The sequence below is a fragment of the Anabrus simplex genome, chromosome 1 (assembly GCF_040414725.1).
Source record: "Anabrus simplex isolate iqAnaSimp1 chromosome 1, ASM4041472v1, whole genome shotgun sequence".
Classification (NCBI taxonomy): Eukaryota; Metazoa; Arthropoda; class Insecta; order Orthoptera; family Tettigoniidae; genus Anabrus; species Anabrus simplex.
Window position 1 is genome coordinate 1,559,508,100 of NC_090265.1, and position 15,112 is coordinate 1,559,523,211.

Consider the following 15,112-nt stretch of genomic DNA (forward strand, 5'->3'; position numbering starts at 1 on the left):
CCTTAGAGTTTTGCCTCACGCAGTTCTGTATCAGCTTCAGTGTTCAAGTTCTAGGCTCTTACCATTCGAAGAGTTCGATTTTTTCCATTATTTCCATTTTTATTTTAGTTAAAGATCATCAGTATGTAATAAGTGTTCACTGCCACTTTGGTGTTTTAATTTTTACTTACTATGTTGCTTTGTTTTGTTTTTGTTCATTTTATGTTGTAACTTCATTTGCGTCTTAATGTAGTAAGGTCTTAAGGGTGAATGTTGTTTATCTCCTCTTCCCCATAACATCGTACAATCCCACAGACCACAATAGGGTTTTCACGCCACTTCCACATCCTTTCTGTAGTTGTCATTTTGGTCGAACTGTAAGTTTAGTTACGTAGCCTCAGGTATGTATTTAAATTTCATATATTTTAAGATCCATATGTTTGTGTGACCTGTTTTGAGGTGACAGATGACAGCAGTGGAAGTGATGTATCGGGAAGCGAAATTTTCGGTAATGATACGGACAGCGACTATGCATAGCAAGAAGTTGCTGGAGAAGTGGCAGACAGTGCAGATGAGGAAGAAATAGCTTCAGCCATAATAACTTTGTCCGCTGTTCAGTGGTTGTGGCGAGAGGTAGATGTCGTCACAAGCACACAAAACATCCCCTTCACGGGTGTGCCACGTATGAGAAAGCATTTTTTCACATCTACTTTAGATGTTTTTTGCTATTTTTTGACGGCAAAGCAATTGACCTAATTGTTCGAGAAACAAATAGATACATGGCAAAGTGTATATTTGGCACATCCTTGAAACCAAGGTCGCACGCCCAGAAGTGGAAGCCAGTGACAGCAGATGAAATTTGTGTTCTTGAGGCTTGTAATGTCCAGGGGGACCGAAACCCACCCTGAAGAGCTATTTCACCAGGGATGGATTTTTAGAAACCACTACATTCCCTCAAACAATGACAAGGGGCAGGTTTGAACTCATCTCGCGGTATTTACATTTTGTTGATAATTCTACACAGGATACATACATGGGACCTAAAACGCTTTTCAAAATTCAGCCTTTCCTGGAAATTATAAACGAAAACTTTCAGACAGCCTACATCCCCACCGAAAATATTTCTGTGGACGAGTCCCTTACACTCTGGGAAGGGAGACTTGGAATAAAAATTTATATTCCGTTATATATATTTTGAAAATACTGCATGTGATTATGGACAGCCCTGAACAGCAGCCATCACATATCACTCAGAAACATTGGACTTTATCTGAGTAAGTAGTCCTGAAATTTTCATTACTTTATATTTCATAGATTTAACATTATGAATTCTTTAACTTAATGGTGTCTAAACCTCTGCTGTGCTTCAATTTTAATACTACCTGAGAAGTGACCAGCTCTCGATTAAATTGCCGGCTTGAGGGGTTGATTGGACACACAAAGAGTAGAACAAAGTGTTATTCACAGATGAATCAATGAGATTTTTGGAACCAGAAGGAGGATATTTGTTCGCCAATGTGAAGGGAAAAAAGTGGCCCAGCATTGCATTCTGCCTACAGTTAAACTCGGTGGGGTTTCTATTATGGTTTGGGTGTGTCTTGCAGGAGATAGAGTTGGAGACATTGTAAAAATAGAAAGATGTATGGATCAGAAGCACTACCACTACATAATTCAGTATCATACAATATCATGTGAATTGCGCTTAATAGGGAAAGGGTTCACCTTAAAACAGCATAATGACCCAAAACATTGGTGAGCATTCTGCAAGAAGTAAATTGCATCGAAGGAAAAAACAGAAAGTACTGAAATGTATGGTCTGGTCATCCCAAAGCCCGAATTGTAATCCCACGGATATGGTCTGGGATGAAATGGACAGACGTATCAGGGAAGTTCATACACCCAGCGAGGAACATCTCTGGAACATTGTTAAGGAATCATACAGACTCAAAATACCTACAAAAACTGATCGACCGCATACCTCGAGTTTATGATACAGTCATTAAATCCAAGGGAGGATACTTTGATGGAAGAAAAATAAAATTATTCTTTTTGTATTATATATGTTGAAGATTATATAATTATATTTCTGGAGTAATAAATTGTGTTTTATGGTCATATCTGAAATACCAGATAACAGATAACGTTGGTCTGAATTAAGCATAGATTTTTACAAGTCCTGGTGAAACAGCATTGCATTTTCCGAGATATACATAATGGAATTAAATCTAATTCTTATTTATATTTATCCCAAGGTAGAGTTGTACCTATATGTACCCCATATAGCCATATGTGGAGAACAAACTGACCGTGAAATATCTTCTGAAACATGCATCAGGGAATCTAGGAGAGGTTGGTACTGTATGACATGTTAGAGACAGAGAAGATATTAAAAATCTACCTAAATTAGGTAAATCAATTTACTTATTCCCTGTGACTACCCAAGAATTAGAATCAGCCATTGACAATCTGAGAAATTCCCCTTCAACTGGGTGGGACGAAATCACATCAAAATTATTGAGACAGTGCAAAAATGAGCTTATTATTCCATTAATGTACCTTGTAAACCAAGTACTAATGAATGGAATCTTTCCAAAATGTCTGAAAACTAGTATCATCAAACCTATTCATAAGAAGGGAGCAGCCAATGATATAAACAATTACAGGCCAATAACTATAACTTCTGCTTTAGATAAACTCCTTGAGAAAACTAATTTAATTTGCCTTCTTGCAGTTTTTGGGAAGCATTCTCTTCTTAGAAATGTTCAACATGGATTCAGGAGAGGTTTGTCAATTGTTACTGCTCTAGCAGCGTTTACTCGTAATGTTTTAAATAATCTTGATCACAATAATTTTGTTAACTTGAACACTATGGTGTCCCTGGTGGCACTTAACATCTGCTAAATTCTTACTTACAACAGCATAAGCAGTGCGTTGAAGTAAATGATAAAATAGATAACAAGGTAAAAAATCTTAGATCTCCCTTTGAAATCGCAAACAGCGGTATTCTGCAAGATACTATTTTGGGACGTTTTTTCTATCTCCTGTACGTTCATAAAACACCAGAAGTTGTAAACTCCATCACTGTATCCTATGCAGATGACACATTTGTTATTACTTGGGAAAAAGATAGAGAATCAATGGTGCAAAACCTTAATGCAATCTTAAAACATAACAGATTTTTCACCACCAATTTCCTTATGGTGAATCCTAACAAAATTAATGTGGTGAAATTGGATTTTAACTCTTTCCGGTCTAACTGCGAGCTATGCTCGCAGCGGCCGAAATTACGTTCAGGTTTGACAATTTACTAGAAATCGAGAACGAGCTATGCACGCATTCTGGTGGTTACATCATGTTTCTTCATGTATTAGTTACGAGAGTATTTAAACAGATGGCAGTATTATATGTCTAAGTCAGAGAAATTACGATATTTTCGATCAGCATGCATCGGTAGATGTTGTCACTCAGTGAGCTCTAAGACATGGATTCTCGCGGCAAACATGTGCTTGACGAAAGTGATATTTTGAATATTTTATGATATATTATAAGTTTACGCGCAAATGAACATATTGACATATGAATTCGAAACAACTTCTTACATTTCATTATGATTAGAGTTCGTTTTACGGCCTAGCGCATGTTCCCGCGTATTTCATATTTGCGTGAATACGTAAGATTGTCTACATATTAGTGAAGTTGTCTGTTTAGAAGACTGTATTTTCTCTTTCTCAGAAGTCTTTTGTGATAAATCTATATATATAAAATAAGAGTTTTGTCTGTACATTGCTCAGAATTTGAAAAGAATGGTATTTCTGTATCGATCATGTCCACAGTAACAAGAAAATGCAGTGTTTACTTTTCCGTAATTTCTGTCTGTCTGTCTGTCTGTCTGTCTGTCTGTCTGTCTGTCTGTACACGCATCACGAGAAAACGGCTGAAGAGAATTTAATAAAAATCGGTATGTAGAGTCGAGGGGTGAGCCGCTACAATCTAGGCTATAAATTATTTTATTCACCCTGAGTGAAATGGTAGTTTAGGGGAAGGCCTAAAATTCAATTCTCAAATATTTATATTATTAGTGGTCATATCGATAAATACTACATAACTAAAGTTATGTAGAAACATAAAGTTATGTAGAATTAAATTTCTGATCATTTACGTCTTATGCATTTTTACCGTACCGGCTATGATAACAGAGATATGCATGAATTTGGATTTTTGTTGCTAAGTCCATATCAACGCCGAGCCCCGACAAAATGGTAAGCAGAATTTAATGAAAATCCGTATATAGAGTCGGGGAATAAGAAACTACAGTTTAAGCTATAAACAATGTTATTCACCCTGGGTGAAATGGTAGTTTAGGGGAAGGCACCTAAAATTTTATTTTTAAATACCTATGTTCTTGGTCCTATGGAAAAGTACTACATAACAAAAGTTATAGAGAATGTAATTTCCGATCATTTATGTTTTATTCAGTTTTACCGTACCGACTATGATAAGAGTGGTATTTCAGAACCAGAAGACAATTAATAATGTGGCGGCCTACAATATCGAAAGCGCGTAACATAGATCAACAATAACATTACACTGACCGTTGTTTGTTGTAATGTTCTTTGTCTCTTATGCTGTCATTCAACTCCGATAGATGGGATTACTGCTGCGTACCGAGTATAACAGCCTAACTGAATATTGGTGGGAAATAGCTGAGGAATTAGATAACTTTCTTCTTTAGCATGCCAATCCTCTGGTTTATACATTTTCTCATACTGTTGGTACGTAACACACTGGTTCATCATAGTATGCCAGCTATTCGATACCAACTCTGACGCGCTGTTTTGAATGAGCAGTGTGCGCACTTAAGTCAGAGGCTCAGTTAGTTGTAGTAGGAGTAGTAGTATGAACTGGTCTGGAATTACAATTTAGCCCTATTCCAAATAGTACCAGAATTCACTAAATAACTCAAAATTCAACCTTGAAAAGAGCCGTTTCTTAGGAAAAGCTTCTTCCTCTTCACTTTCATTAAATCTACATTAATTTTATTCCAAATTAGCAGCGAAGATGTGGTTTCTTCTCTGGCTTGGAGGAAAAATTCCCTCCACGTCAGATAGTTCTTTCCTCCGCCAGTGTAGTGAATTGAGATTTTCCAACTCATCGGGTACTCCCAGGAAGCCGATACAGGCATAGTTTTTGCCCTGGGACTATCCACTATTTGAACACCCCCCCCGCGCCGAAGAAAGGACGAAGATTGTTCATGGATCACGGATGTCTGCGTCTTGGTCATTCCAGCTCTGTAGCTTTGGACTGATAGTTCGAACCACTGTTCGTTAAAAGTGAAAAAATGTGGGTTTTTTCATTTGATCGAGTATTACATATGAAGGCATTGCTTTTAATCGCACCATTCCTACCGAGGGCATTGTAATGGCCCATGTTCATTTCAGTTGGGGAAACCACTAAGAGAGTCTTTCTGAGAATCTATAAAGGCAGGCGGAGAGTGAGTGTCTGCCATTATAATGAAAACTCCTCAATCTGATTGTGACCGACAGTAGGCAAGGTGGCCTACCATTACAATGAAAATTCCCTAACCCAGTCTTGATATGAGAAAAGACGTTGCTGACTTGCTCGTCGTGCTTCTAGGGCAACATTAAGAGCTATGCAACTTAATACAATCTTGCTCACAACGTTTACACTACCTAACCTAGAATTCTGTATAAAATGTAGAATTCCGTAGCAAAGCACGGGTACATCAGCTAGTGGAACAATAATTTTACATTTGAGTAACTTTTGACAAAATTTATCAATTAAAATAAAATTGCATAAGAGCTCCCATTTTCATTATTGTAATTATTACTATTATTATTGAAAACTTATTATTTTTATATCGTATCCATTATTTTTGTTGTTTTGTAGTTGCAATGCACATTTTATATTAGCAAAATAGGGTAAATATAACAGTATTTTTTTATTTTTTTTATTTTTTTTTGCTAGTTGCTTTACGTCGCACCGACACAGATAGGTCTTATGGCGACGATGGGACAGGAAAGGGCTAGGAGTGGGAAGGAAGCATCCATGGCCTTAATTAAGGTACAGCCCCAGCATTTGTCTTGTGTGAAAATGGGAAACCACGGAAAACCATTTTCAGGGCTGCCGACAGTGGGGTTCGAACCTACTATCTCCCGAATACTGGCTGCACTTAAGCGACTGCAGCTATCGAGCTCGGTAACAGTATTTCAGTAAACTGTACTTATTAAGTTATCTGTCAGACCTTTCCTCCATTCACAAAACATGGTGTAATATATAAACAATTTTAAAATCTCAAGTGATAGTTGACATGATACAAACAGCGTTTTTCAAAATTAGATGCTCAAACTAGCGCAAAGAAAAAAGAATCATTCAAATATCTCCTACAGGTACAGAGATATAATGTTTTTAAAATCCTTTAAAATGCCCAGTCCAGAACGTTTGTTAGGGATATTAAGGCCCAGACTGGAATGGGTTAAAACGGATTGTAATGATGATATAAGTATTCAGCTAAATGGTGCACACCTTCAAACAACAGATTTTCCTAAATTCCTAGGCATTGTTCTAGATAATCATATGTCTTGGAAGAATCATGTTAATTATGTCTGTAAAAAGTTAACATCTGGAATATTTTTATTACATATGCTATCAAAAATTGTAGATACAAATGTATTACTGAAAGTGTACTATGGGGTAATATATACTCTCACTTGAACTATGGAACAGTTGTCTGGGGTTGTGTGGTATATGAATATTTTGAAAGACTTTTATTCTACAAAAGAAAGCTAGAAGGAACATTTTTCACATTCCAAATCAAAGTACTTGCAAACATTCTTTCATAACTCAAGAGTATTAAGAACATTCTTCCATAAATATCTATCAATCTATTCTGTTTATTAAACACGTCAAAACATTGACTTTAACCCTTTTCCATGGACTATCTATGACTCACTGTCTGGCGACACCCAGAGTAATAATTTGCTTGTCAGGTATAATTAAGGAGTACCTTCACTAAATAATTTATTCTGTAAAAACCATGTAAAAATTTTGTAAAAATGGAAAATACATCATAGTTATTCTAAAATGATACAATGAGATCACCTAAGTACACACAGGAATCCCCCAGTTTGGAATAATACATCAAAAAGCATCCAATATGGTGCATAATGTTAAATAGCTTGTTCTTCAAGTCAGTCTGAATTGCTCGACCTGATGGGGTTCTTATTTTCTTGGTAATGCAGAGAATGCAGGAATTCACCCTGAATCCCCCAATTTATTTCATTTTCGGGATGTGTCGGAGGAAGATATTTAGATAGCAAATCATACTGCCTCTTGGACATACAAATTATAAACTATTTTTCACCGAATGGGATTGGAAGATAAACTGACATTAGTTGGAATACAGTATTATGTAATTACTAGGGCCCGGATGTTTATGCAGTAATAGGTTAGAATGCAAACTTCCTGAAGCGTGTAACAAGTATAGTCTACCTTCACAACGACTATGCTACGGGGTTTGCATAAGCAATAGGGGTACGGCCCATCAAAACCCCTATAATTTATGTTACTCTTGCTACATTATGGAAGAGCGGGTGGCCGACACTTCCTACTAACCAAATTAGTTTGCAATCTAAGCAGTTACTGCATAAAAATCCGGGCCCTAGTAATTACGTAGAAGTCCATAGTCCGAAAAAAATTAACTGGAGGATTAAAATGGATAATTATTTTTTGTCCAAGTAGGCCTAATATTTTAAAAGGAGACGGTACCTGAATGAACATTTTCTATCCTGTGCTGTATTTCGATTTCCCTCTAATTCATCTTCTGTCCCAACTGCTTCCCACACCATTTTTATTATCATACCTACAACTTCAAACTCACTACCATTGCATTTGTCAAAATATTAATCTAATTTGTAACAAATATCCTCTGCACTGCACTGGTTATGTGCAGTCAAGTTGTTGCAATGTCTTTACATTCAGTCAGCTGTCTGTTCTATCTAAAGAAACATATAAAAGAACACTTTATTTTAGGATTCTGTGCATGCCAGTTGTATCCAGGAAGTATAGGGAATTCACTGGTTCCAAGAAGTTGTATGTTTAGCAGACAGATGGCAGAGGAAGTCCGTTTGAAAGTTGGGTACGCTTTACTACACTCCTGACGGGAAAGAGATAAGTACCGGTAATAGTGAAGAATACAATTATAACACAAGAATTAGGAATGATTACCACATGTTTTTCCACTGCACTAAAAAGATGGACCATAGCCCATATGTGAAGGGTGTGTTACTCTATAATAAACTACAGTAATTAAGGATATAAAAAATTTGAATGAAAAAATGTTTCAAAAGTCATTAAAAGATCTCTTAAATAACAGGTGCCTGTATTCCATACATGAAGTACAAGTCAGAATGTGTGGTTTTCATTTATATATAAATTAGAATATGTTTTTTGTTGTACAATGGGTATAGCCTGACATTGTCTGACAACTGTAAAATTCTACAGACTACAAATAAGAAATGAATTGAATTTAACTGAAGTGAATTGAAAGAGATGATAGTTATGACAATGATAACATAAATGGGGTCAGTGCTGTGAAAAAGCCTCCATCCCCAATTCTAACTTCCAAAGGACTGTTAAGTGAGATCAACGTATGTGAATGCTTTGTGCAATCTAAGAGTAACAGTAAAGCTGCCCTAACAAGTCATTCATTTCCAGAAGGAAGTGCACATTCTGAGAGTAGTGAGAGTAAAACAAACAAACAAACAAGCAAACAAAAACAAAAATAAGAACAGTGTGCCTTCAGATTGGATGTATCTTGCGTTCTGTTGTGCATTTACAGTACTTTTGTGGCTATTTATAAGAAGTGTTTTCATACTACAAAGTATGTCACAAAAAAAAATAAAAAAAAATAATAATAAAATTCTTATTTTTTTAAACTGTAATAACAAACTGTTTAGAGGGATTTTGCATTACAATCTGTAACTGTTACTGACTCAACGCTAAACAGAACTTCCAGGGGATGACTGAATGGGGTTTTAGAAACTGCGTGCCTCTCTATGCACAGAAGTAACAGGATGTGAACAATTGGCCCAGCTTAGAGTTTAGATGACCTTTCCCCATCCCCCTCAGTGACTTAAAGTGGTTTGCCTGCAAACCCTGCTTCCAAAACAAGTGACTATGTTGGTTTTTAGTTGTCAGTTAAGTAGTTAAGTCTTGAGCTCAGTGTAGGTGCTGTGATGTTGCAAAAAAGAAAAGCGTTCTCTGTGAATGATAAATTGAACATAATTGATCGTGTGAAAAATGGAATGTCAAATGTGTGTATTTTTAGGTACAGTGTCTTTCATAAAATTGTGTTCTCTTGTAGCCTACTATGTTTTCCCAATCTTCTGTCGCCCTACAGATAATTTTCCATTTACCGTGGTTAAGCTATAATGCATGAAATGCATGAAACTGAGTTTCTACTGTATATATAAAATTTTCGTCAAACTAGAAACACACATGTATATGACTAATTTTACTAAAGTGTGTTTTTCTTTTTAACATACACTTGTCTATATGATTTGATAGCTCATAAAACATTGTCTTAATTTTGTCTCTCTCATTTAAAGCGCTGCCTCTTACTTTTCCTCAGTCAGGTTTTTCTGATCATCAATGTGCCAGTGCAGTGATTTTAAAAGAAAACGTATACTGTACCACATAATATTAGTAAATGTAATCCATTGAAACCTTCCACTTTTCACAGTGTATGTAAATATCTATCCTTCCACTCTAAATTAACAAAGCTATGATGTGAAAGAGAGCACTGACACCCTGTACATTACCTGCACATCCTGGATCACTCCCTTGAAATTTACATCACAGCGAATGGAACTCGATAAAGTAGGTTCATTGGCTTGTCGTACAGAGCGTGGTGATGGATTAGGAAAAGCACCTAAATACAACCTCTGCACGTCTAAATGACCCATTGCACTTATTGTCTTTCTGAAATATTCTGTTCCATTGATCTTCACTTGAACTAATGTTACATTTCGTACAACCTGCAAAAGAATTAACACAACATTTACATAGGAACATAGACAATCCCATAAAATTTTGCACAGCACATACAGCTTCAATAAAATTCATCTGAATAAATGAAAATATTCAAAGGCCATTAATGAACAATATATCCAGTATATGACTACTACAGGATTGCTTCTCATTCATACCATGTGAATGAATACAGTTTCATGGCATGCCATGAGATCTTGTAGAAACTGATGATGAAATTTGTGATGTGGCTAGAAAATATCACTGGTATAAAGAAATCCTCCAACATCTAGATATTTCCTCGCATTGTATATTTCTCATTTGCCTCTGCCAAACACAGTTTCTTGTTTTATTTAAATACAAGTGTCATAATAATTTCTTTCACACAAATTTTACAGTTCTTTCAAACTCCAGTAATTTTTAAATAATACAGAACATACAACACTGTTTGAAAGTGTAATAATTTCAAACAATAACCACATTCCTTACCTTTCAATGACCAAAACTGCAATGGTTGCAAAAAAAAGAGAAAGAAAGAAAGAAAGAAAGAAAACATGAATATGGGATAGCCATCAACGAATGGTATATTACGAGCCCAGTTACTTCAACATGCCCAACAGAGTGCAGTAGAACCTCCAGATATAGAAATCTATTGGACTGAGGTTCGGCAATGAGGCAAACCATGCAACTGGACCCCCTTGTCCGATCTGTGACCCAGGGAAGATGTTAATAAGAAGCTTTCACACAGTAATGAGGAAGTGGCCTACTAGCATGTGATCCTTTCAAGCAAAGGACTGTAGTTACATTATTGGCCTTAGTTACGGTACTTCAATATTGCTACGTCACTATATCTACTCTAAAGGCTGGATTTTATATTTACATTATTGGTGGTCATAAAAAGGACTGTTGTATGCACAGAGTTTGTATGAACTCACATCTTCATTGACACCCATGATTTTTATCGTATGTCAAGAAATAGGAACCACCAGGCTTCAGAGATGTTCCTCATTGTGCAGACAGATGATCCTATGCATCAGATATGAGGTCTCAGAGATTGTCTCTTGCTCATGGAGGCAGTTATGGACAATTTGGTAGCAAGAGATACTTTACCTTAACTCAAGAATATCGGATGACTTCAATGCGAGCCTCTTAAGCAAATCAGTCCTAAACTGGTATAAATTGAGGAGAGGTCCTGCTGAAACTGATTACCCCATTGGGACAGGGCATTCTCACACCTGGAACATAGGGCTCATTTTCCAAATACTGGTCAGTAGAGAAATGGCCATTAACGTGGTAAGGCATCTGTTTCCTAACACAACATGGAGGTGCAATGAAAACAGTGTGTCAAATACTTTGGGTTGTGGCCTGTACTCAAGTAACAGTCTTCATTTGTTGAGCTAAATATAGCCTCATCTGAGAAGATGACAACTCCAATCATGGTCTTCATTCATAAAATACTGTTTGAAACTGCAATCATTCCAAACAGTTAACACATTCAATTTACTTACAATGTCTATTGATGGTAAAACACCTGAGGTACAAGAAATGTACAAAATTTCAGTTTTTGTTTGCTGTTTTTAATGTGTCTAACTTTTAAAAAATAATTTGCTTTACATCGCACCAACAAAGGTAGGTCTCATGGAGACGATGGAATAGGAAAGGGCTAGGAATGGGAAGGAAGAGACCGTGACCTTAATTACGGTACAGCCCCGGCATTTGCCTCCCCAGCATTTGCCTGGGGCGAAAGTGGGAAACCACGGAAAACCATCTTCAGTTGTGCTGACAGTGGGGTTTGAATCTACTATCTCCCAGTACTTCCCATAGAGCATTCTGGTGGCAAAAATGAGGTCTGCAGTATAGTTGGTCTATGATGTCTAAATCCATGTTGTTCCTCCTCAAGTGTAGGTTCAACATATTTTCTAATCTGCTCTCAAGGAGGGATTTGTAGATTTTAAGGACAGTAGAGTTACACCTCTGTAGTTGGTACATTTCTTCCTATCACCCTTTTTCAACAATGGTATGATGACTCCCTGCTTCCAGTAATTGGGTATTACATTCTCTTTCAGAATTCTGTTCAGTACTTTGTACATCCAGTCCAACCCCTCCTAGTGTTTTGATCATCTCAACACTAAATTCATCTGATCCAGTTGACTTGTTTGTTGTCTCCACTTCCAACAATGTCAAACTATTGGTATTTGTGCTGCCAAAATCATAAGGTTCATCATCTAAGGGACTGACATGTCTATCACAGTTCAGTAAAGTTTCAAAATCAAAGTACCTTTGGAACTCCTGTAATATTTTGATCTTATCCCTAGTCACCTCACCATTAGGAAGTTCTACAGATTGGATAGATTCAGTTCCTGTTCTTCTATTCTTAACGATTCTATATAACAATTTCTTATTCCCATCCTGTGTTATTCTGGTAGCCTGATCTTCCTTGCATTTCTGCTTTTCAGCTACAACCAACTGTATGACTTGTAATTTTTTCTCTCTGTAAACTGACAGCTTCTCCTCTACTATACGTTGATTTCCTCATGTTCTTGCTTGATATAGGGGCTTTTCTTGCACAGTTTCTGTCATTGATTGCCTTTTTAACCCCTTAAGCTGGGAGCTCTGTACACTACAACTCACTCCCAGGTGGGGAGGGATTTCCCTGATTGAAGAAAATATTTAATTACTTGCTTAAAAACGATCTCGGACTAAAATAAACTATAGAAGGGCCCTAAGGGGAATATTTATTTGAGCATTGTGTATTTCTTTGTTGAAGAATCCTATTATTTAAATTTTTCAATACTTTGTGCAAGAACGTACTAAGTGCTTTCACATTGTGATACCTAGCTTGTTTCTTCCTAATAGCAAAGTTCTGATTTTTGTTTATACAGTAACTTATTCTAAATATTTTAAGCAGTTCACTAACAATCATTGCCTGGAAATAATTTTTTGTACATGTGAACTGTAGATTTACAAAGTTTACATGTACTTAAAAACGTACAAAATTTTTGTTATGCTGGTTAGCCATTTTGAAGGATCCAGTTTACATACCTACAGTTCATAGGTGACACACAGGGCTATATTACACTACCCTACACCACAGGTAATATTTACATTTACAGTCTTCAGAGTGTTATGTCTTTTACAGCTATTCATTATGATACACACGGAAGCAGATCACGTTACAAACCCTTTCCCGGTTTTGCGTAATTTGTATGATTCCATTCCGAAATCCAATTGTTTTCTTTCTTGGTAGGTAAACTTTCTGCCCTAGCCATCCTTTCCATAACAAGAGGTTCTCATAAATTGATACTTTGCCATAAGGTGTATAAGCTTCTGTAAATTTTGCTTCCAGGTGGTCAAATACTGGCTTTATTTTCTAGAATTTGGGAGGAACTTGTCCGTTATATGCCTCGTTGTGAGATAAATGTAAAAATACGTGGAGGAAAAAATCTCTTCTCTGTCATTAGCTCATAGAAAATAGGTGTGGTCAACAAGTGATTGCAAGAAATATAATGCCCTAATTTAGGTTTCTGTACAATCCTCTGTGGCAGCAGTATGCCCATACGAAGCTGTATTTTGTCTTTATTTGTCGGGATCCAGTCTTGATCTCTTTCCTGGTCTAAAATTTCCGTGTCCTGGGATCATAAGTGGGTCAATTCTTGGAGCTAGTCAGTTAAGGATAATTCTTTCAAACATTTCATATACAGTATGTCTGGGAAGTACGTATACCCATATAAAACCTTCACTGTAATTAATTTATGTTTAGTTGTCCTAGGGATCTGTATGTGCTCCATCATTCCATCCGTTCTTACACACTTAACTGCCTGTCAAGTATGAGGACATTCGTGTATTCACACACTCACAGCCAACCTCTCCTCAGCAGGAAAAACAAACTTGTTTCTACTGTTTCAACTCAAACAATGATGTTAAGTGAAGCTAAGGGTTTGTTCACGCACATGCAAAGTCAATCACAAGCAACCGTCATTTGTTTCTTATAGATTTCCGTCACTACATAATTTGTTTCAACAATACTACAATAATACAAATGAGAACTAGAATATGATAAGAGTACATACATTTCCTAGAGGTAGTCTTGATGGCATAACAATCAAACTGGCCTGTAGTTCTTATGGTCAGATAGATTTTACCGGGCTTCAGAGGAATTACGATTGTTATTTTCTGCCTTATTTTCAGAATTTGTTTGTGGCATAAGCAATTATTGATTTTAATTCACAAGTTGGCTCACAATGACCAGGATATGGATCCACACTGGGCCCTCATGGAATGAGAAATAGAAATAAAGAGGGAGAATATATGCTAGATCTATTAATGAGAAACAACTTGATAGTGAGTAACACTTGGTTCAAGAAAAGAGACTCCCTCAAAATCACAAGATATAGCTGGGATGATAAAAAGAGTACAGTAATAGATTATATTTTGATGGATCAAAATGTATGGAAGAATGTGAATGATGTCAAGGTCATTCCAAGTGAAGGCCTTGGTGGAAACCATAGACTGCTGGTTGCTGTACAGGAAAGAGCTCTCAGAGTCTGTAACAAAAGAGTCCCTAAAATAAAATCTTGGCAACTTACCGAACCAAGTGTAAAGGAAGAATTCAGGGAAGATGTCCTCAGATTGTTGCCGAGGGAAGAACTGGCATTGGTAGATGAAGAATGGGACACTGTAAAGAAGGTTGTGGAGGGTACAGCAGAAAAAGGATGTGGACGACAGAGCCAAATACAAAAATCTAAAGAAACTGCCTGGTGGAATGATGATATTAACCCACTCGGTGGCGATGCGGCGAGATCCGTGACTACAAGTCACTTGTTTGGCAGGGAACACAGATATACCACCGATTCTAATTATTAATATTTTTTTCTCAGCTGGCTGCCTGTAGAGGTTTATTTCTTTTTCAGCAACGTGTTCTGGATGAGTCTGCCCTTTGATGTGAACATTTTCAACTATCTTCTCCCAATACCAATGTGTCATCCACGAGTTGCCATCATAAAGAACGCAACTTACGTCCGGGCAAGAACAACCTAAAGCCTAATAGCCTTGTGCTGAAGCTTTAGCTCATCGCCTTATTACTCCT

At 36.8% G+C, this 15,112-nt stretch overlaps 1 protein-coding gene across 1 annotated transcript in view; it reads right to left on the reverse strand.

Annotated features, from left to right (window-relative positions):
* Positions 1-15,112, reverse strand: part of crb (crumbs) — a 625,965-nt gene that overhangs the window by 110,831 nt on the left and 500,022 nt on the right. The window contains exon 23 of the mRNA XM_067138875.2: positions 9,819-10,034. Within this exon, the coding sequence (XP_066994976.2) occupies positions 9,819-10,034 (216 nt within the window). The remainder of the gene's footprint in view (positions 1-9,818; positions 10,035-15,112) is intronic.